This window comes from Lampris incognitus, chromosome 3, assembly GCF_029633865.1.
Source record: "Lampris incognitus isolate fLamInc1 chromosome 3, fLamInc1.hap2, whole genome shotgun sequence".
NCBI lineage: Eukaryota > Metazoa > Chordata > Actinopteri > Lampriformes > Lampridae > Lampris > Lampris incognitus.
In genome coordinates this window covers 18,845,591-18,867,696 of record NC_079213.1, presented here as the reverse complement: position 1 = coordinate 18,867,696, position 22,106 = coordinate 18,845,591, and the positions used below count along the sequence as shown (strand labels likewise).

The following is a 22,106-nucleotide window of genomic DNA, read 5'->3' as shown; positions in this document are numbered from 1 at the left end:
GGAGAGACTCGCCGGGACAGCCAGCGCTCTGCAAGGCTTGGCAGCTGGATGCTAAAGAGGAACTCCTTGTGGACCATCAACTGACAGCTCATCTTCTAGCTCACCTCCTCCTCCTCTTGTCGTCCTCCTCCCCTTCCTTGCTGAATGCAGTCCTACAGGTATTTCCTCGCAGGGTGGGTATGGCTGAGCATGTTTGCACACACACGTGCATATACATAGGCATTATGCGAGCTATACCATGGCCATTTTTATATAACCAGCTAGGGCAGGGTGATATGGCCTATGAATAATAGTGCGATATTCCATCCATCCATCCATTATCCAAACTGCTTATCCTACACAGGGTCGCGGGATGCTGGAACCTATCCCAGCAGTCATTATCCCAGCAGCCAGTGGGTGGCCCAATGACTGCTGGGATATTGTGATATTTTTAGGCTATATCGCGATACATGATATGTATCTCAGTATCTTGAAATCTCGTCTAAAGTGCTTCATAAATGCTGTATTAACCCTTTGGTGGATACAGCCATACGAGTATGATGATTCTAGCAGTCCCTGCAACATTTGTCTGCATTAAACCATTGTTTACATTCATTAGTGGTTTCTATTGGAACAATTGTAAACTTGCATGCAAAAAGGGGGAAATCACGACCATCAGTATTTATTCAAACCAGCAAACTGCACACATAAGCTTTCAACAGCTGTTGAATGAAAATAAATACTGGCATGATTAGGCCTACATACTGTATCCTAGTTCTATAAAGCTCAAGCTCAGCAAAGACCCTTAACAACAAGTACGAAACCATCCAGAGCCACGGTGCTATTTGTTGTCGCTATTTGTTGTCCTCTGTGTGCCCATACATCAGTTACAAGCGCGTCCTACTAAACATCCCTCTCAGGTCATCCATGAGTGAGTGACTGACCACAATTTGCAATGCATAGGCGGCATTTACGCACATGCCGTGGGAAAAACAGAGCCCACAGCAACAAAACCAGTGCTGTTTCTTTTCAGAACCAATTCGCCTCCATTTTCTATTACCGTTTCCAAACTCATAAAGTATAAGCTCACTTCGGCACTTCACTTTTTTCACTCTCTCCAGGCTCTTCCCCCCCGTTCCCGCCAGATTAAAAAAAAAAAACCACACGCCTCACCTATATAAGTCACACACACTTGTCCAGGAGAGTGGTCTGGATGGGCATCAAATATTTTTATCACTGAACTCTCAACAGTTTTAACCACCCTTCAAAGTTCACTTCAAACTTCAAAGTTTGCTGTTCCAGCATTGCACCATATAACGTCATGTCTACTGAACTACCCATCTCTAACCATAAAGTTGTTATTCAACGCCAACCTACTGAAGGGAATACTAGAACTCTCTTCTCCACAGTGAAAAGGTTACTCAACCCACCTGAAACCAGTATGAACAGTAACCTTTCTAATGAACAATGCTCTGCTCTTTTGAAGTTGTTCAACTCCAAAATTAGTACAACTCATGAGCAGCTGGCGTCTGCTAACATCAAGCAGACTGACTTACCATGAGCAAGCACCATGAAACGGTCCCCATCCACTGTCCTATGTGACTTCAGTCTTCCACAAGAAAATCTTATTTTTTAACTCATTACTAAGTCCAGCACCTCCGCATTTCACCTGGATCCAATTCGCACAACCCTAGTTAAAACGTGCCTACCCTCTATCAGCACCCTGAGAACCTCCATCATCAACTCCTCTCTGTCCACTGGTACAGTTCCCCTTTCACTGAAGGTTGCAATCATCAGACCAACTCTGAAAAAACCTGGTTTAGATGCTAATCACCAAACAAACTACCGGCCCATTTCCAATTTACCATTCATCTCCAAAAACCTTGAGAGGGTAGTTGCATCTCAACTTCAGATCTACCTTGATAAAAATAATCTTGAACAATTCCAATCTGGCTTTTGCTCCAAACATAGCATCGAAACGGCCTTAGTTAAGATCACCAATAATCTCCTTCATGCTGCTGACTCCGGCCTACTCTCTATCCTCATCCTCCTTGACCTCACCGCAGTCTTTGATACTATATCCCATCATCCCCTCATTGGCTAGCATTGGAGTTGGGGACACTGTGTCTCAGTGGTTTGCTTCCTACCTTACACATAGGACACATTTTGTACAAATTCAGAATTACTGGTCAGAAAGTTTGATAGTTCCTTATGGAGTTCCACAGGGTTCGGTGTTGGGGCCATTCCTGTTTATTATTTACCTCCTTCCTCTTGGCAACATCTTGCGGCACTATGGTATCCATTTCATGTGTCCACTAAGCCCACTTCCACTCTCCCCTCCAGTACCCTCATTGCTTGTCTCCATGATTTACAGATATGGATGACTAAATTATCTGAAATTCAACAATAGTAAAACTGAGCTACTCCTCATTGGCGCTAAATCTACTCTAAAACTAATATTTGCTCACTCTCCATTGCCATCATACCTGTCTCCTCACAGGCTAAGAGCCTTGTTGTTATCCTCGATAGTACCCTTTCCTTTTCTAGTTTTATAAACAATGTCTCCTGGATTGCCTTTTTCTATCTGTGAAACATATCCAGACTATGCCCTGCTTTAACACAACACACCATGGAAGTCTTAGTCAACGCTTTGGTCACATCACGCATTGACTACTGCAATGCGATCCTGGAAGGCACTCCCAACAAACTTGTTCAACGACTTCAACTCATCCAGAATTCTGCAGCATGCATTATTACATATTCAAAGTCCACAGAACATGTCTCTCCCCTGCTGATTCAATTGCACTGGCTTCCTGTGTCACAGTGGATTAACTTTAATTTTTTATTATCAACATTCAAAGCTCTTCATAATCTATCCCCTGCTTATTTCACAGACCTCCTTCAAACTTACACTCCATCTCACTCCCTGGGGTCCTCACCAGCAGGTCTACTGGCATTACCAGCAATCAACCATAGCACAATAGGTGCCAGGAATTTATCCGATGCTGCACCCAAACTCTGGAACTCCATTCTCCGTCACATCTGCATGCTGGATTCCATTACAGAATGCTAAACTGTTCTTAAAACCCACCTTTTTAAACTAGCTTACTTACTTTAACAGCATTACCTGCATCATATCATCATCTTATTTTAACTCATTGCTGAGCTATGCTCTATTGCTTATTGTGTATGTTTTTTGCTGCTTTGTTGTTTATTGTATTTGATGTAAGGTGAACTTGAGCGTCATGAAAGGCACCTTTAAATAAAATGCATTATTATTATTATTATTATTATGTCCCCCTGTTTTTCCATGGCTGGCTGAGTTCCCCGTCGTTCGTATCCTGCACATATGAATGAGTGAACGCCTGCACGTTTTGTGCAGACATAAACAGTCATACTACAAATGTATACATCTCCATTATCACAGCTACTGATATGGCAGATACACGGAGTCCCATCAGTCTGCATTCCTAGGTGGAAGTGATTGGGGAAGTTGGTGAGTTAGCAGTGCAAGCTAACGTGTAGGCACAGTGCATGATGCCAGTCTGTGCAAAGAAGATTATGGCTGCAGTCCAGATGAGGTTCCAGGGGGGAGCTTACGGGTGATGTGCTGCCACTGATGATGCCTGGAAAACATCCCCCCACAAATCAATGGCCTGATTCCAGCCCCATTCAATTACTGCCACAATCACACTAACCTTTCAACTTGACACAAACTGGGATGGGTGACAATGTGCATAATGTGAGGCGATGCTGAAATTGATGCCAATGCCGGATACTTTAGAATTATCAGTTCTTTATATGGATGGTGAAAAAACAAAACAATTCAAATAGATTAAATGAGGTAGTTTGAGGTAGTCTGCGTTTGTAATGAAAGCAATTCTTCCTAGTCAACAGGAGCTCTCCCCTTTCTGCATCGGAGAACAACATCCACATCAGCATCACCACTAAAACATATATGGGATAAATGTGTGCAGTGCAGAATGATCCATTTGAGCACCGTGTTTTTAGCATCCCCACACTCATTACGTTGGCACGGCATGGTAAAAGGCCTGAGGTCGGCTGAAGTGATCTGAAAGCGGGATGCCATCATAGACAATGTAGTTAGGGTTTTGCTTTAGCTCGGGCATCAACTTCACACACGCGCAGTCGGCCTGTAGGAAATGTGTGTTTCTCTTCAATGCACTAACAAAGAGTTAGGGTGATATGAAACCACTGCCACTATTCAAGTTTCAAAGAGCACTGGGCCACACTGTTAGCACACACACACACACATACACACACACACACATACACACACACACACACACACACACACACACACACACACACACACACACACACACACACACACACACACACACACACACACACACACACACAAAGAACTTAAAACTGTATTATTTGCCTTTCCATCATTCCGTCCTCTTTCAAGTTAAACTAATGATACAACATGAAAGTGCCATTCTTCAAGAAGCAAAGTGTTCAAAGACTGAAAGCTGATACAAGGGTGTGTAATGACCATTAACGTCACAAGGGCCTTAACGGCAGGTCATTAGGCCATAGATGAATAGGCATGCGGATACATGATACAAAAAAAAGGGATTTCTATAATTGATCCATCCTCACCAGGAAGTGGTCGTCATCAGCAAATCCTCCCACTTGAGTTGTGCTTCTATCTTAATATCTTGAAAATGCTCAGCAATCATGATAGCCTTAAAGTATATAACTATTGTTGAACCAGCAAAACAGTCCCTCAACCCAAAGTAGGACTGTATGATCAACATTGGGATCTTTTTTTTTGCAACATGTATTGTAATATTAGAGAGGGAAAAGGAGTTATATAAACAGCGATGATAAGGGTGATCTAAGAGGAAAAATAAGGTAGGTGTCCAAGAAAGCCTTTAATTTGGACCAAGTTATCTTATTTGTCAAATGTACTAGAATTTTTTTCCGTTAAGAGTTGTCAAAAAATGCCGACTTTGCTCAACTTCGTTTTCTATCAAGCGATAAAAGTTTTAGCTTAACATGACTGGTGGGCCCAGTTTGCCATGCATTGCATCCTTTGCAAATTGTGTGACTATTGTCCATGGGTGCATATGTGTCAGTTCTGAAACAATATTATTCTTAAACCCTGACCAAAAAGACAATTTACGAAGACTAAGAGTGAAGTACGGATGTTTGCTTATTAGTGTTCAAGTTGCACGGTTATTTTTATGCCAGCCAATACATGGAAGGCTTTATCTGGGACCAACTCCTGTGCACAGATGCTTGTTAGCTGGATTACAAGTGGCCTGGCATAAGGGATGACTATTCACTGGAAGTAACACTGCTAAAAGAAGATGAGGGTTTGCGCAAGTGTTGTGTACATAGCTGACATACATTTACTGAATTTCCTCTCGTCCCCTTTGCTGTAGCAAAGCGATTGCCCAAGGGGTCCATCTGCCATCACCCAAACAGAGTGCTTAGTACTCCCCGCACAAAAGGCTCCCGGTGCAGGGTCCTTCCCTTGCACTTCCCCTGTCTCTCGCCCCAACAAAAGGGATCAATTTCAGCCACTTTTAGCTCAGCCACTTTCCGCTTATAGGCCTTCTGACTGGCTCCCTCGGGGGCAGAGATTTGCTGAAGGAGTAGAATGAAGACACCAGGTGGATGATGGGAGAGAGGCTAAAATGCTTGTGGCACTTCAAACCCGCCCCGCCTGAGCTGGAGGTTGTTTTTTCAGTGCCCAGTAAGCGGAAGAGAATTTGACACCGGCGGATAAAATGACTCCGATGTGCGGATTTGGCACCGTTTCTCAAAGGTGGTGCAAAGTCACGACTAAGCAGGGATGTCTCACACTGGTCCATCGCATATTTGAAATCCCGGATTTCATTCAGAATGTACAAATACATGGTCCTGTTTTCTTCTCTCATCATAACCTTCTTTTTATCCGCACACTCTCTTGCAAAGTTAAGCGCATTTCATTTTAATGCAATGTGAAGGTCTATATAAATAATGTTTTAATTGATTGACTGAAATGTACTCCTCATGAATATCTTCATTTGCATCACTTTTGGATGCAATTGCATGTAATGTTTACATATGGGGAGCCAAGGGGGCATGAAGAGTATGCCGTTGCAGCTGCAGTGCGCTTCTGTTACAAGTAGGCTGTAAACAAAAAAACATGCACAAACACGGTGCAAAACCCGTGAAACGTCTCGGGCTGGTCCCTCTCACCGCAGTTAATAGGTCATAGCTTCGGTTCACAAAGACTTTTTAATGATGGGAGAAGAAAAACCCTGGCGTAATTAACTAACAGAAGGAACCCACTGTGCCACTTTTGAGAAAACGATTACAAACAAAGAAAATCCGCCGCACAATACGCCGTGATGCCAATCTTCGGTGTTGCCGGGCGAATGCTGAAAAGGCCCCATTCAATCAATAATGAGAAGGAGGGAGGGCGGGGGAAGACACTTTGTCTTCTGCGCTCAGTCAAACAAAACTTCAAATGATCCAGTGGCTCAGATGTTCGGGGGCTTATTAATTCAGGACAAGTATTTCGATAAGAACTCTCCTCCCATGGCTGTGCGGTTTAAAGGCTTTCTCTTTAGCTGAGTAAACAGTCAAAAAAGAAGCGGTCCCCCGAGGACAGGTCAGGCTGAGAAGGAGCGTTGGGAAGTGGATCGGGTCGCAGTCGGAGGTATCATTGACCTGATAAATTAAACAGACTGTCTGGAGGCAATAAAAACTCTTAACACCGGTGCATACTGATGTAAGGGTCTGCAAAATCCTTTCAGCCCAAGAAAAGCAGCCAGTTCAAAAAAAGAAGGTGACACCTTATGTGGAGTTCATTAGAGTTGGGCGAACTGTAAAGCTCATCAGTTACTCCTCATACTAGATCCAAATGATGAAGGGCACTGCTGCCGCATGTAGAGTAGTATAAAGCTATTTCAATCAGCTAGGAAGCCTTGCGTGGCAAAAATCAATTGCAATGGGTCTAAATGCCTCGAGTGTATTCAACCGGTTAGGAAAGGAGTCGTGACATCGTGGGCACACAGAAGTGGCAGCGGCTTGTGGTGAAAAGCTGTTTTCAAAGTGAACTCGACACTTTAACTGGCTTTTCTGCACGCAGGCAGACAGGAAGGGAAGGGAAGGGAGCTGACAGAGGAGAGGTGAGGAGGACGGGCCGAAAGCCAGAACTTCTCCAGCACCTCGCCAGCACCACACACAGCAGGCCAACACTGAGAGGAGAGCCAGGCTGTCATCTCGACAGCAACAAGGCAACAGCACCATGTAGAGCGGTAAAGAGATCGCTCACACACACACGCACAGCTTACAGGTAACAGCAGCGGTCCACAACCACCTAACCACGGACCAGCACCAGGCTGCAAAGCATTTGCTACCAGGCCGCGAGGAAACAATATGATTCGAGAAAAATAAAATAGAATTAAAAAAAACTGAATAATAAACATATAGCATTATAGGCTATTTGTGCAGTAATTACACTGAACTTGTCACGGTCTGTCTGTGCTGCACCTTTCCTCACTATTCTCTGTTGTGCCCACAACAGGATGAGGATGTTGACGTTGAAATCGAGCAATGCAATGCACGCAAGGTCATCCGTCGGCCACCACCCACTTACCTACTCGATGTGCGTGTTGCAGCTAGCTAGCTACCATGAGTAAAAACAAACATCGCTTGAGAGTTTCTTTGGAAGAGGTAGGGGAAATAATAGGTCAAACGAGGCTGATTACGCAGAGACAGCGAAGGCCGAGACTGCAAAAAAAAAAAAGAGAAGAAAGCTTCCTTTAAAAGGAAATACAATGAGTCATACCTAAAATATAGCTTTATTACGACCAATGACTCGCATGTCATGACCGTCGTGTTACAGGGAAACAAGCTCAGGGCTCCCACTAATTCAGTCATAATGGTGAGCTGCAATGTTTTTAATAGGTTTATGCAAGGAAAATATGCACCGTGTGTTTAATATCCAAACGTTACGTAAATTTCATGATGCTATGATCATCATCGGTGGTCACTCGGGGTCGAGTATGACCGTCCTCCCTCTGGGACCCTCTGGGTCCTCAGGTGGGTGTAGAGGCCGATCCTGGAGCCGGATAATGTAAGGATGCCTGCGCGTGACAGCTTTGTACGTGGCTTGGCTGATGCACCTGCAGCCACCACACGGTCCTTGGCAGAGGGTGGCCAGAGTCCAATGGCATGGAGAACCAAGACGATAGGGGACCACCTTCTGTTGCAGCCTTCATCCACCTTCACTGTCGTTGTGACCTGGAGACATCTTCCATCAGTTCCGCCATTGAGGTCTGTGTTGGAACCTACCCGCTTTGGGCGACCCTACCTGGAGCCAAGCTCCGGAAGCTATAACTCTTGCAGTCATTGGTACATGCAAGCTTCTCCACCACAGCAAGGTGGCGATCTAGGAGAAGGATGCCATGATGCTAGGTTGGGGACCCCTGAGTAACAGGATGGCTAACAGCAGCCAAGGTCAGCACTGTTGCCCAGAAGCATTCAGGCCAGCATCCAAATCAGCATGGTCTTCATAACGGTGGAGAGAGTCATTCAGACAGGACACTGACACTATTGAAAACTCATCTAAGGTAGGTTTAAAAGCAGCACCAGGTAACTTTTTTTGCTTTAACATATCTTCATTAAGTTCGTTTTGGTCACATAGTGTGATGGCTATGGGAGAAATGCACAATCACCATTCAGTTCAGTTACCTAGAAACCTTGTGTTGGTGACACCTTTAGTCTGCCACTGGGGATGAAACGCCCCGGGAATTATTGGGATTGCTTTATGGCAATTATGTCTTATTGTTGAATTCATTAAAAATTCAATAATAATGTCTTGTTGCCATGCTATAAAGGAAAAAAAAGGGGGGGGGGTCTTGGTTGAATTTGCAACAGTGACATTAGGGGTGTTTCGAAAATCTAAATGTGTATGTATGTATGTGTGTGCACGGGCATGTGTGCGTGACTCAAAATTGCATTCGATGAATGACAATTGGTATAGCAGGGACCAAAACACAACAAGGTGAAAGAACAAAGACGGAGCTTCGGTACAGGAAAAAAGACGGAGGGTGACGGCAGACAGGCAGAAAAACACTGAGTGAAGAAGCTGATCTTCCACTTTGCGGAGACAAGCATTATCAGAGGCAGAGTATCAAGGATGACGTGCCTGACCCTCACAGCGATATGGCCCCTCGACTCCACAGCAACCAAAAACACACAGCCTCCTACACCAGCATGAAGACACTGATAAAACAGACACCAATGATAGTGAAAAAAAGGAATACAGCTAAATAGGACACAGTGAGCCAAGGAAACATGAAAATACCATCTGTCTGTCTCGAGATACCCTTAAAATGACACAGCTGTGATGGATAGGCCATGAAAAAAAGCACAAGTGTTTAAATAGTGCTGTGCATCTATTCACCGACTTGGTCTCTATGACAATGTAGTACTAGATCACTTTAAATAAAGGGTAAAACTATTTTAAAAAGAAGTAAAAAGGAGCTGGGGATTATAAGAGGTCAAGTCCAAAATGCAACGTTTCTGTTTTGATAGTGTGGGGGGGGGGGGGGTCTTCAGTAATTCTAAAATTCTTACGACTTACCCGGTCAAAACCTATCGGTCCCTCAATTCATCATCGAAGGCCTTGATTTACCCACAAGACGTTTCGGAACCGAACAAAATGTGCTACCAGTCACTTGGAAAGAGGAGCTTTCATCATTTGCAAATGGTTGCTGGTTTATTTTCGGGGGTAAAACTTGTGAAACTCCCGAATTGTGAGAATATGTATCACCAAGGGTCACGGGTATCTCCACAAAGATATACTAAGCACAAAAAAGTAAGGAAATTTGTGTTTGGTAGATTATTTCTTTGTTGTAACAATGCTCCTTGGCAATAAATCTTATACCGTTGGAAAGCCTGTTTATTTCCCTTTTAAACGGGGCCACATTTGTAAGGAACATGCATTTGTGGGATGAGCAGCAGAGCTGAGTATATGGGTTGCGCCCATGAAAAATTTGCCAAATCTTCTCTGCCAATGCCGAACAGCTTATTTTGCTGTTGCTGTTGACTCTTGTTTTGAGCTTCTGGTACCCCAGGTGCTGACAATCAGATGCCTGATATAAGATTTGTCAAGAAGCATTGTTACAACAAAGAAATCATCTACCAAACACACATGTCCTTACTTTTTGTGCTAAGTTTATATACAAGTCCTGTTGTAGCTAGAAACCATGGATAGAGTGGGGGTGTCCATAGCACTTAATCATCTTAAGACGGGGCTCCTCTGAGGCCCCTGAACACACATGCACACATGCATGCACGTACGCACACACATACACACACACACACACACAAACACAAAAAGACGTGCCTACGCACTCGTGCAATCTTCAATGTGCACATAAACAGACACACAGGCAAACAGCACTGTAGACGGGGGTAGAGACACACACAACAGATTTACACACCCACACAGTCAGACACATGTACATGCATGCACGCACACACACACACACACACACACACACACACACACACACACACACACACACACAGGTACGCGTCCACACAGACACACAGAGGTATACAAGCATATTTACACACAGACAAACCTGTGCCCCTGCCCACAGGCACACACACACACACACACACACACACACACACACACACACACACACACACACACACACACACACACACACACACACACACACACACACACACACACACACACCCCAAGTATCTGGGGATGTCTGGGATAGGTGTGTATGGATCCAGAGGAGGGGAGAAGACAAGAGAAACAGGCACACAAAGAGAGATAAAGGTGAGACTGACTGAGACAGAGAGGCAGAGGGAGGAGGAGAATTTTTTTAAAAAGCCAGACAGAAAGGCAAAAAAAAAGGAAAAGAAAGATGAGAAAAAGGAGAGACAGGCAAGCCAGATTAGGGCAGACACAATGCAACTTGCAGTCTCTGAAAAACAGCTCACTCTCTGCCATACGGAGAGAGAGGAAAAAGAGACAGGAAAATAGATACAAAATAGATACAAAAAATAAGAGTATAGTAAAAGGAGCGGAGATGGAAAACAGCAGGAAAAAAAAGAGTAGGTTGTACAGGGAGGAAAATAGATATAAAAAATAAGAGCATAATAAAAGCAGTGGGGATGGAAAACAGCAGAAAAAACAGAGGAGGTTGTTTTGGATGGAGGCTGGAGAGCATATTTGAAGAGGTGGACAAGGAATGAAGAGAAGAGGGAAGTTGAAGTAAGTAGGCCAGAGAAGAACCGACAGTGTGCAAGCTGACAGTCAGAGAGCAATGGCGATGACATCTACAGCCTCCCCATGTGAAGGCCCTTTGCCATCTTTCCCCGACCCGGCCTGTCTCTCTCCGAATTTAATCCTGACCACTGCCCCATGGTTAACCTACTGACAGCATCCTCGATGACCTCAGCTGGGTTGTTCTGCTATTTCTAAATTGGGTGATGTTTAGGCTATTCCCGTACTGAATACATATGACACAAAAAGGGTACTTAGATCAACTTTGTGTCACTACAAATCCATGAAGGTGGATGCAGAATTAGAACTGAATTAAAGTGAACTGATGACGGTCAACGAGCAAGTGAGAAATAATCAACACTGCTGAGTAGAATGGTATATTGTTTCATCATCAACATCGCAATGTACGCGTGTGCAACAGACAAATTGCAAAGAAGGCAATGTCAAGTAAATCGGGCCCATCAATCATGTTAGACAAGCTTTTTTCGCTGGTTGATAGAAAACAAAAACTAGCAAGGTTTGCATTTTTTCATGACTAATCTTGCAAAATGTGTAATGACTTCTGGCCTTGCATGTATGCTTTACGTGTAGAGCGAATGACCAATCACCATCATTCTCACTGAGGACAGTTATATAAATGGTAAATGGACTGCATTTATATGGCGTTTTTCTGGTCTCCTGACCACTCAAAGCGTTTTACAGACAGTGCATGCCTCACATTCACCCATTCACACACACACATTCATACACTGATGGCGGAGGCTGCCATGCAAGGTGCCTACTTGCTCATCAGGCGCAGTTAGGGGTTCAGTGTCTTGCTCTCCTGTAATTGAATTATTTCTAGAAATCACTCTACTTTCACCCATTCAAAGACAAACCCCCATTCCTTAAAGCTGAGCAAAACGCATTATAAATACTGTGAGGACCATGGACTAGCCTGGACCGATGGGTATTAACTGAAAACAATGGCTTCATGTTGAGTCAAACCTACGTTATTTGCCCTCTAGAATCACCCTTATCATTGCGTTGTTGTTGTTGTTTTTAAAACGCCTTCTGAAGTCCAGATTTTAAAAAATTCCGGTTTTTGTGTACCCGTGTGTACAGGTAGTTTGCGGAAACTAATCGATGACGTCACAACTCAATTCGCGCATGCGCTATGGAGCAACGCCAGCTCGTCGTCTGCCCACACAAACGAATCACAATTTGCTTTGATTCGCCATAGCGCCTTGGGTCGGAAAGGTGTAAGATAAATAAAGGTGAAGAAACTGATCAAAAATAATTAGCAACTATTGTTTGTTTTTAGGCCACTACCGCCAAAGGAAAACAAGCTCACTACGCATGCTCAGAATGCTCTTCGCTTGTATTTGACGTATCGTTGATGTAGACTTTATCGCCACCTACTGGCCCGACATGATTGTTTGAGCGTTTGTAATCGTTTTTGCGTTGTCGTGTGTACAGATATTATTTTGTAGAGCGAAGGTCATGTGGAAAGATTTTTTTTGAAAACATCTGTTTAGAAAGATATCCGTGTATGTGTGCACTAGGCCTAAGTTAAAAGGTTAATAAATCTGATGAAATGTATGTAACTCCTGTTTTTCTTTAATTTCGCCTAGGCCTATTACAAAGAAATTATTTATGCAAGGCGTCGTCTGCCTTTGCTGTAATAGCGACGTGCCTGTGTGGGACAAAGAAGTATGGACCAACTCGACCCTAAAGTGTGAAGAGGTCATGAGCGGACCTGACAACCACAGCCATCGGCTCTCCCTATTAAAAATGCATAACGAATACACAATGTCCTCTGAGGTCTTTCTCTGCCAAAGCACACATTCCCCACACTATTATACATCAATGATAAATGAGTGGCACAATAGATTTAACCTGAATGAACTACAAGCACTCCTTTTTTATTAGTTCATTAATTAAGCACATTGTCTTCATAATAGCTGCAGAGGCCGCTACTATTGGTGTTCAGAGGGAAATGCGAGCCTTTGGGTCATTACAATCCACTGGGTCACACATGCAAACAAGCATTGGAAAGAAAAATCAATGCACACTTCCCATATGATCAATACACGTAAGCCTGAATTTCAGCCACAGGACAGAGATAAGTGAGTTGTGCTAGCCGTTGCACTAATGTATGCCATTGTCCGAGGAGATGTTTTTCTTCCACTTTAAATGAGCAGAGACAGAACTGTCTCTTAGTGCATAAACAGATCCTCTCACCCGTCAGTCACAGTGACTGTCACTGTCATCTGCCCTTCATTTAGGAAAATGGCATGTCAGTCATTTCTCCCCAAACCCATTCCTAGGACACATGTACACACACACACACACAACACACACCCATCCATGACAGCAACGCCACTGATCATGAGTGTAGTTGGTGAATTCCTAATAGGATGCAATGCATGAGCCTCCCTCCTCCAACTGGGATCACAGATTGATATCGAGGATGAGAAGCCACAAGCATGACACACCGTGCAGACCTGCCACAGAGACGAAGATGAGGGGCTTCATGGCAAAACACTGAACACGAATCTGTTTCATTAAATAGTCATCGCTCTTTTATTACTTTATGGTTTGTCATTCACTATACACAGAGAAGCATGTGTGAAAGTGTCATCACTTTGTCGACCGAGGGATTCGGTGGTTACCCTCATGACTTGCTAATATTTGTTTGACAAAGGAGTCGTAATAAAGTTAATATCCTGTTCCAAGCAAGTAGTTCCAATTAAACGCAAATACAAGCCACTGGGATCGCCGGTTCGAATCCCTGTGTTACCTCCGGCTCGGTCGGGCGTCCCTACAGACACAGTTGGCCGTGACTGCGGGTGGGGAGCCGGATGTGGGTATGTGTCCCGGTCACTGCACTAGCGCCTCCTCTGGTCGGTCGGGGCGCCTGTTCGGGGGGGGGGGGTTGGGGGGAATAGCGTGATCCTCCCACGTGCTACGTCCCCTTGATGAAACTCCTCACTGTCAGGTGAAAAGAAGCAGCTGGCGACTCGGAGGAGGCACGTAGTAGTCTGCAGCCCTCCCCGGATCGGCAGAGGGGGTGGAGCAGTGACCGGGAGGGCTCAGAAGAGTGGGGTAATTGGCAAGTACAATTGGGGAGAAAAAAAGGGGGGACCCCCCCCCAAAAAAACACAAGCCTCTTATACTGTGCAATAGTGGAAACTTGAGCTTAGGACGTACTTCAACTCAAGACATTAGAAATGAACTGATAAGACTGTCAGTGAAAGAACAGCAGAGGAGACAACCAATTAATATCATTAATATACGAGGCGGTGGTCTTAAAATAGCCCCGTCTCTTTCCCTATCACCCTATCAGTAATATGATACCAGGTTGTATAATCTATGTGTTCTATCAAACTGGACGATCCGACTAATCAGCCCATATTAGGAGGTGTCGCCTTAAAATAACAAGTAGGTTCGTTTATGTGGAAATTCACATGAAATAAAGCAGCCCCCCTGTTGCCCACCTCCTAATGAGTCTATGAATATGAACAATCAGAACATTTAGCTGTGTCTGTGTCACCGACACCACTTGGATTTACAGAGAGAGAGAGAAGAGAGAGAGAGAGAGAGAGAGAGAGAGAGAGAGAGAGAGAGAGAGAGAGAGAGAGAGAGAGAGAGAGAGAGAGAGAGAGAGAGCACGGAGAGGTAAAACGGTTCAAACTCCCAGTTTTTTTTATAGTACATAACTTTGTATGATAAAATATTCCCCCTTTTATTCGGTGCCCTGTGGTTTCCAAAATACAAACCAAATGAAAATGCTTGTGGGTTTTATACACTTTTTTTTTCTTTCATAATCCAGAGTTCCAATAGAGCGTGATAGAGCTGAACAACGCAACCCGGCCAGCAGAGGCATTTATCCAGCTATGTCTCAGACCGCGTTTGTGCAACAGCAGTTTTTATTGTCGCCGTGAATCAGTGCCAAGGAAAATACTCACTCAGCCCATCATAGGTCATGTGTTCATGATCTATTTAAACCTAACAGGATGCACATACCAGACAGCATCATCTGTATCATAGGGGCCTAATAGTTTAATTATCTATCTATCTATCTAGCTATCTATCTATCACCTTGCGCTCTTGGCAAACCTTTCTATGGTAAATGAATGCATTGGACCAGTTTGCATGTAAGACAAACACGTGCTCTCTCTCTTTCTCTCTTGCTTGCTTGATCGCATGCATGCACGAACACACACACACACACACACACACACACACACACACACACACACACACACACACACACACACACACACACACACAGACCAATGGGGGCTCTATCTCTGCAGATGAAGATGAGGCAGCAAATGAGAAAGCAATTACAAGCTGATAGGCGTTGGCCCACCACGCCCCATCCCCCTACTTTCTCCCATACGTAGCCCTGAGGCTTCTTGCATGAGGGAATCAAGGGTATAATGGTGGAATTGGCCACAGAGCCCCCTCCAAAACAACCTGCTAATCCCCTATGGAAGAGGGGGCGGGGGGAGGGATGAATGCCCTGACAATAACCCCCCCTCCCTGACACGCGCCAGCACCCCTGACCACCCATCCCCCTCAGCCATATAGCGATATCCCTTCAGAGGGGAGCTGGCGACATCAGCCACGGAGAGCAGGAAAGCCCCAGGCCTGACAATAGCCCTCCATCTCAGTCAGGCCTTCAGATGCACTCTGCAGCCAAGAGGAACATTCAATCAGCACCGTGTCCCGATTTGTCTTTATCTGATGCTACTAGTCTTGTTTTTGTTTCTTTTTTTACAGGGTTTGGAGAATATAACAGGATGAAAACGCTAAGCTGGTGTTGTGTACTAAATCGAGCTGCTTTAATTCAAACGCTTGATAAAGAATTCGGCTCGCAAGCGCACACTTCTAATCCAGCTCGTTAAAATGGTGTAATTATGTACTGAAATTATGATGAGCAATAACATGCTTAATTGGCTAAATCAAAAGGACTTAAGGATGGTTAAACAGCCTCTCCTTGTGTGGTGATGACTTAAGTCTATTTATGCCAAACATAATGACAAAATGCGGTCAATGTTTTGTATTCAGAGGCTAAAGCCGAGTGTGTTGTTCAGTCAAATCAGTGACAAATTAATCAAAACTTGAAGTGGAGCTTTGAACAGATGGCCTCGCACTCAGCTGTGCCATTACATCTTCACACTATGTCACCAAACTTATATACAATAACAATTTGCATACGCTACATTACACAACACATTCATGACACAGCCACACAGTCTGTAGATATGCCATAACTGATCCAGTATGAGTCATAAAGGTTTTAGTCACATGTTATGATTCCATCTTGCAGGCTGATAATTCTCATGTTAGGCCTACTGACTGACTGGTGTCTTGCCTCCACCAATGTCATCTGTTGCTGTATGTTTGGTGATTATACCATTCCACATCTGGAAAGCTGAATCAAGATGTAGGCCTCACACAAGACTCAGTCAAGATGAGAAGTAATACTAACACAAGACTCAGTCAAGATGTGATGTAGGACTAACACAAGACTCAGTCAAGATGAGAAGTAGGCCTAACACAAGAATCAGTCAAGACGAGAAGTAGGACTAACACAAGACTCAGTCAAGATGAGAAGTAATACTAACACAAGACTCAGTCAAGATGAGAAGTAGACCTAACACAAGACTCAGTCAAGATGAGAAGTAATACTAACACAAGACTCAGTCAAGATGTGATGTAGGACTAACACAAGACTCAGTCAAGATGAGAAGTAGGCCTAACACAAGAATCAGTCAAGACGAGAAGTAGGACTAACACAAGACTCAGTCAAGATGAGAAGTAATACTAACACAAGACTCAGTCAAGATGAGAAGTAGACCTAACACAAGACTCAGTCAAGATGAGAAGTAATACTAACACAAGACTCAGTCAAGATGAGAAGTAGGACTAACACAAGACTCAGTCAAGACGAGAAGTAGGACTAACACAAGACTCAGTCAAGATGAGAAGTAAGACTAACACAAGACTCAGTCAAGATGAGAAGTAGGCCTCGCACAAGACTCAGTCAAGATGAGAAGTAATACTAACACAAGACTCAGTCAAGATGCGATGTAGGACTAACACAAGACTCAGTCAAGATGAGAAGTAACACTAACACAAGACTCAGTCAAGATGAGAAGTAGGACTAACACAAGACTCAGTCAAGATGAGAAGTAGACCTAACACAAGACTCAGTCAAGATGAGAAGTAATACTAACACAAGACTCAGTCAAGATGCGATGTAGGACTAACACAAGACTCAGTCAAGATGAGAAGTAGGCCTAACACAAGAATCAGTCAAGATGAGAAGTAGGACGAACACAAGACTCAGTCAAGATGAGAAGTAATACCAACACAAGACTCAGTCAAGATGAGAAGTAAGACTAACACAACACTCAGTGAAGATGAGAAGTAGGCCTAACACAACACTCAGTCAAGATGAGAAATTGGCCTAACACAACACTTAGTCAAGATGAGTAGTAGGCCTAACACAAGACTCAGTCAAGATGAGAAGTAAGCTTAACACAAGACTCAGTCAAGATGAGAAGTCAGCGTAACACAAGAACTATGATGAGAAGTAGGCCTAACACAAGAACTATCATAACATGTGAATAAAACCTTTATGACTCATACTGGATCAGTTATGGAGTATCTTCAGATGGTCTATGGCTGTATAATGAACGTGTCATGTAATGTAGATCATGCAAATCATTACTGTATAAAATAGAGAGCAAGGGAGAGAGGTATTCTTCCATTTGCTCGTGTCCAACATCGCCCAGCCCCAGTGAGTCCATTTTAATATCAGATATTAACATCATCTCATCAGTCTTCCAGCCCTCCTGCTTCAGGTCAAAAACCTGTAATCATTCCAATGGTGAGCTAATGGATGCCCTAAAGTCGACTCAGCCAGACTCCATTTATATTTTATCGATGGCAGAGGCCCTGTCCTCACTGGCTCTGCTCCGCTGGTAGGACGAATCAACATCAAATGCTGAAACATCCCAATTAGACAGGCATTCTCATCTCATCGCTCTTTGGCCAGAGATCAAATGTTCTCACAGAGATCAGAGCCCTTTTAGGTAACCAACCTCCCGCCAAAAAGGGTAAAATCCACTCATGTAGTTCACTCTTAAAACGGCAAACGAGGTCCTTTTTATCGCAATATTTAGATGTGACATTAACGGTACAGTGTGCATGTTCATTGCAGACCTACTGTGAAAACGTACTGAGGTGAAAATGGTGGCTTAACTGTCAACACTTCATGTCACCGGAAAGAAATGCAGAATCCATCTTTAAGACAATTTCTGCGGCAAGCTGTTGAGGTTTCTGGAAAGCTCAGAGCTATTACCTGCCGGCATGGATCATGCAGAATCACAGTCGACGTTGAACTCTGACCTTATCTGGTGTTCAGTGGTCATTTAAAGTTATTACTGTTGTGGGCTTATTTTTCCATCTGGATTAAAGATGGAACATGAAATTTCTCAGAAAAAAAACTACTAAATACTCAGAATTATATTCAGGAGAGCGGGTCGTCTATTAATCTAAGAAGGTTGTTGGTTCGATCTCCAGCTCCTCCAGAGAGTGCGTCAAAGTGTCCTTGAGCAAGACACTGAACCCCTAACTGTTCCCGATGAGCAGGTTGGCGATTGCATGGCAGCCTCCACCATCAGTGTATGAATATGTGAATGTGAGGTATACACTGTAAAGTACTTTGAATGGTTGGCAGACGAGAAAAGTACTATATAAATACAGTCCATTTACCATTTATAAAGCGACAACCCCCTTAAAGAGTGAGACACAACAAAAACAACCTGGAGAACCAAGCAGAGCTCCGTCTTATAGCCACTTAAGAGCACTGAAATGGAATAAAATGCACATGGCCTTGTTTGAATTTCATACCCCCCCCCCAGCCATCCCCAACCCGCATATTTAACCTGTTTCAGGCAACGACATGACAAACAAGACTCAGAGAAGACAACAAGTCATTGTTATTCGTACAATCGCTTATGTGTCAACAAAAACCCCTTCATCAAACCACTCTCTTCCCTTTATTGTCTGTCTGCCTGCATGTGTGTGCGCGCGTGTGTGTGCGTGTGTATGTGCGCGTGCATGCATGCATGTGTGCATGCAAGTGTGCATGTGTGTGTGTGAGAGAGAGAGACAGAGATGCAGCACCAATTTTGCAACAGTGAAACAAATTTCTTTTGAGAAAGACCAGGTCAGGTCACAAAAGGAAAACTACGTTTTCCAAAGACCATCCAACACACAGCCAATTAAAAGAGTCTTACGGCTGTTATTGAAGGAATAGGATCAGGGGTGTTAACCCAATTAACAGTTTTGAGACAATGGGGAAAGGATACTCGGGCTTCCAAATGAATCTGGGCCTTTTACACAACCAACTAAAGTTTGAGAGAGCTCCTTAAACCGTGGGGGAATTTGGCTTTGCGTAAATCTTCCGCATGAGCGCACACAGGATTTAAGAATCGTGCAATCACACAATAACTAACGTCAGGTCTTTAGCACTGAAACTCGGGACGGGGAAGGGAAACAAGTCCACGCTAGGGGAAAAATGAGCCGGACTGGTCAAATGACCAGAGGCGAATTGTGACAGAGAGGGCCGCCAAGGGCAAATTTCCAGTTCGGCATGAGTCACTGACCTCAGGTCATGGTGGCAGTTAAGTATAGCGTGGCTGTAGCCCAGGAGATGTCGGAGCAGGTCGTTCAACCTACACCCCCCCCCGCCAAAAAAACCCCGAAACCTAACCCTAAAGTGTATTCAGTGACACCAAGCAGTTACTTTAACAAAATAAACTCATTCTCACCGCCGCATGACTGAAATACCCATTATTGGGTGATCCATCCACTTAATTAAAGGCTTGCCCGCCGTAGGTCAAAGGTCAGTTTAATTGCATAGGGTGACCTATGCTTGGGAATAAAAAAAAGGTCCACTCTTTCAGGAGGAAAAGACCCTCCCCATTTTAGTAGGGTTGATTACAAGCCTGCATGCATAGCACCCAGAGTTGGGGATAAAGACCTTTAATTATAGGAGTATTGTCGTTATTTCCCTAACCACATAACCTAACAGATTTTTCCCTCCAGCTGAGAGAGAGAGAGAGAGAGAGAGAGAGAGAGAGAGAGAGAGAGAGAGAGAGAGAGAGAGAGAGAGAGAGAGAGAGAGAGAGAGAGAGAGAGAGAGAGAGAGAGAGAGGGAGGGAGAGAGAGTGATGGGAAGTGTGTTGGGGGGGTGCTGAATCGAGCATCACGCACGGAACAGCCCCAAATATCTCTGGGGAATATTATGATGAGACATTTAAACCGCCTCTCAGCGGTCGATTCTTAACGAGACCCCCCCTCTCTCTCGCGCGCGCGCTGTTAGTTGTGGTGCACAGTGAATTCCGACCACGCCGATGGGCAAAAAGCCTGTTTTGTTTTTTTTGGAGTTTTTTTGGGGGGGGTTGTTTGTTTTTGCGTCATACTGCTGCGGTCGCCGCGCTATGTTTGCGCTGTTGTCGCTTGTTTGTCTCACTTGGCCGTTTTGATCTACGGCCCCGACATCCGCGCCTGCTGCTGCTGCTGCTGAACACAATGAGCTGGCCTCAAGACGCTCACACGTTTCCAGTTAAGGGGGACTTGATACGGGCTCGCAAGAGCCGCGGCGGAGATAGCCAGACAAACAAGGGGGGAGGAAAACAAAAAAAACAAACAAAAAAACAAAACACTGGCAATTTCACACATTCAAACTGAGATTTGTGCACGCTCGGATTCCCCCCCCACACACACTCTCTCTCTTTCCTTCTCTTTCGCAGAAAGCGCAGGGGACTGTGCTAAATGTTGATCTGAGTGGTTTTCACATTCAGTCAGACGCAGCGGAGCAACAACAACGAAAACAGCAAATAACAAAGCACTTCGCTGCAAGCCGCGCAAAGATCGCACTCAAGGTGACGTTCCTCATACTGAGTAGAGGAGAGCCACGCGAGAATACATAATAATAATAATGATAATAATAATAATAATAAAAAATTTTTTTAAATCAAAGTGCATTCATTCCATCAGCCGTGTTGTACAGGAGGTCCAGCGCTTTGCAATGTGGCAGCAAGATGAAAATGCGGGGTTCACATCACGAGCCCTGGCAGAGCTGGTGCGCTCTCGGGAGGGGGGTACCGTTCACAATTAAGAATTGTTTCGGTTAAGCGCCGCACGCACGCGCGCGCGCACACACACACAGAGGGCTAACTGACTGCGAGTGAACGTACGCGAGGACAGCTGTTTGACAAACCGTAAAGACAATAAACTTACCGACGCCGTATTTCTCGTGCTCCGTCGGTATCCACATGTTTACGGTCGGTACATGTGAGTGTGCGGCTGGGAAACGCGGGGTGTTCTCGGTGCCGTGTAACGCATGCTACGGGGTCCCGGTCCTCCGCTCCGTAGTAGTCATTGTTTGGATTCGGGGGGAGAGCGAGAGAGACAGAAGCGCTGCTGGCTGCTGTGCTGCCTGCGCGTAGTGGCACGGAGCCGAGGGAGAGCCGAGCACAGGCAGACACTGGCGCGGGGCATGCCGGGAGATGGAGTCCCGAACCGCGGTGACGTCACCGTCAACCGGACGCTTTTACGTACTCCGTGACGTCACTCGTTGTATGGCTGCCCACATACCGCAACGCATCTTTTCTTTACGCCAGTCTTTTTTTGAGGGGGGGGGGCACTGATACGTGACTACAACAAAAGTTAATGCAAAACTGATCATTTCTTTGTGAAAACGGAATATTGGGAAGTAGAAACCGGCCTATCTTGTTTTCTACTCCATCCTTCATTTTGCTTCTAGTTGATCTTG

General features: G+C 44.6%; 1 protein-coding gene across 1 annotated transcript in view; it reads right to left on the bottom strand.

The window, feature by feature from the left end:
* Positions 1-21,699, bottom strand: part of dock4b (dedicator of cytokinesis 4b) — a 166,917-nt gene extending 145,218 nt beyond the window's left edge. Inside the window, exon 1 of the mRNA XM_056276678.1 lies at positions 21,572-21,699. Within this exon, the coding sequence (XP_056132653.1) occupies positions 21,572-21,608 (37 nt within the window). The 5' untranslated portion in view covers positions 21,609-21,699. The remainder of the gene's footprint in view (positions 1-21,571) is intronic.
* Between the last annotated feature and the right edge of the window lie 407 nt (positions 21,700-22,106).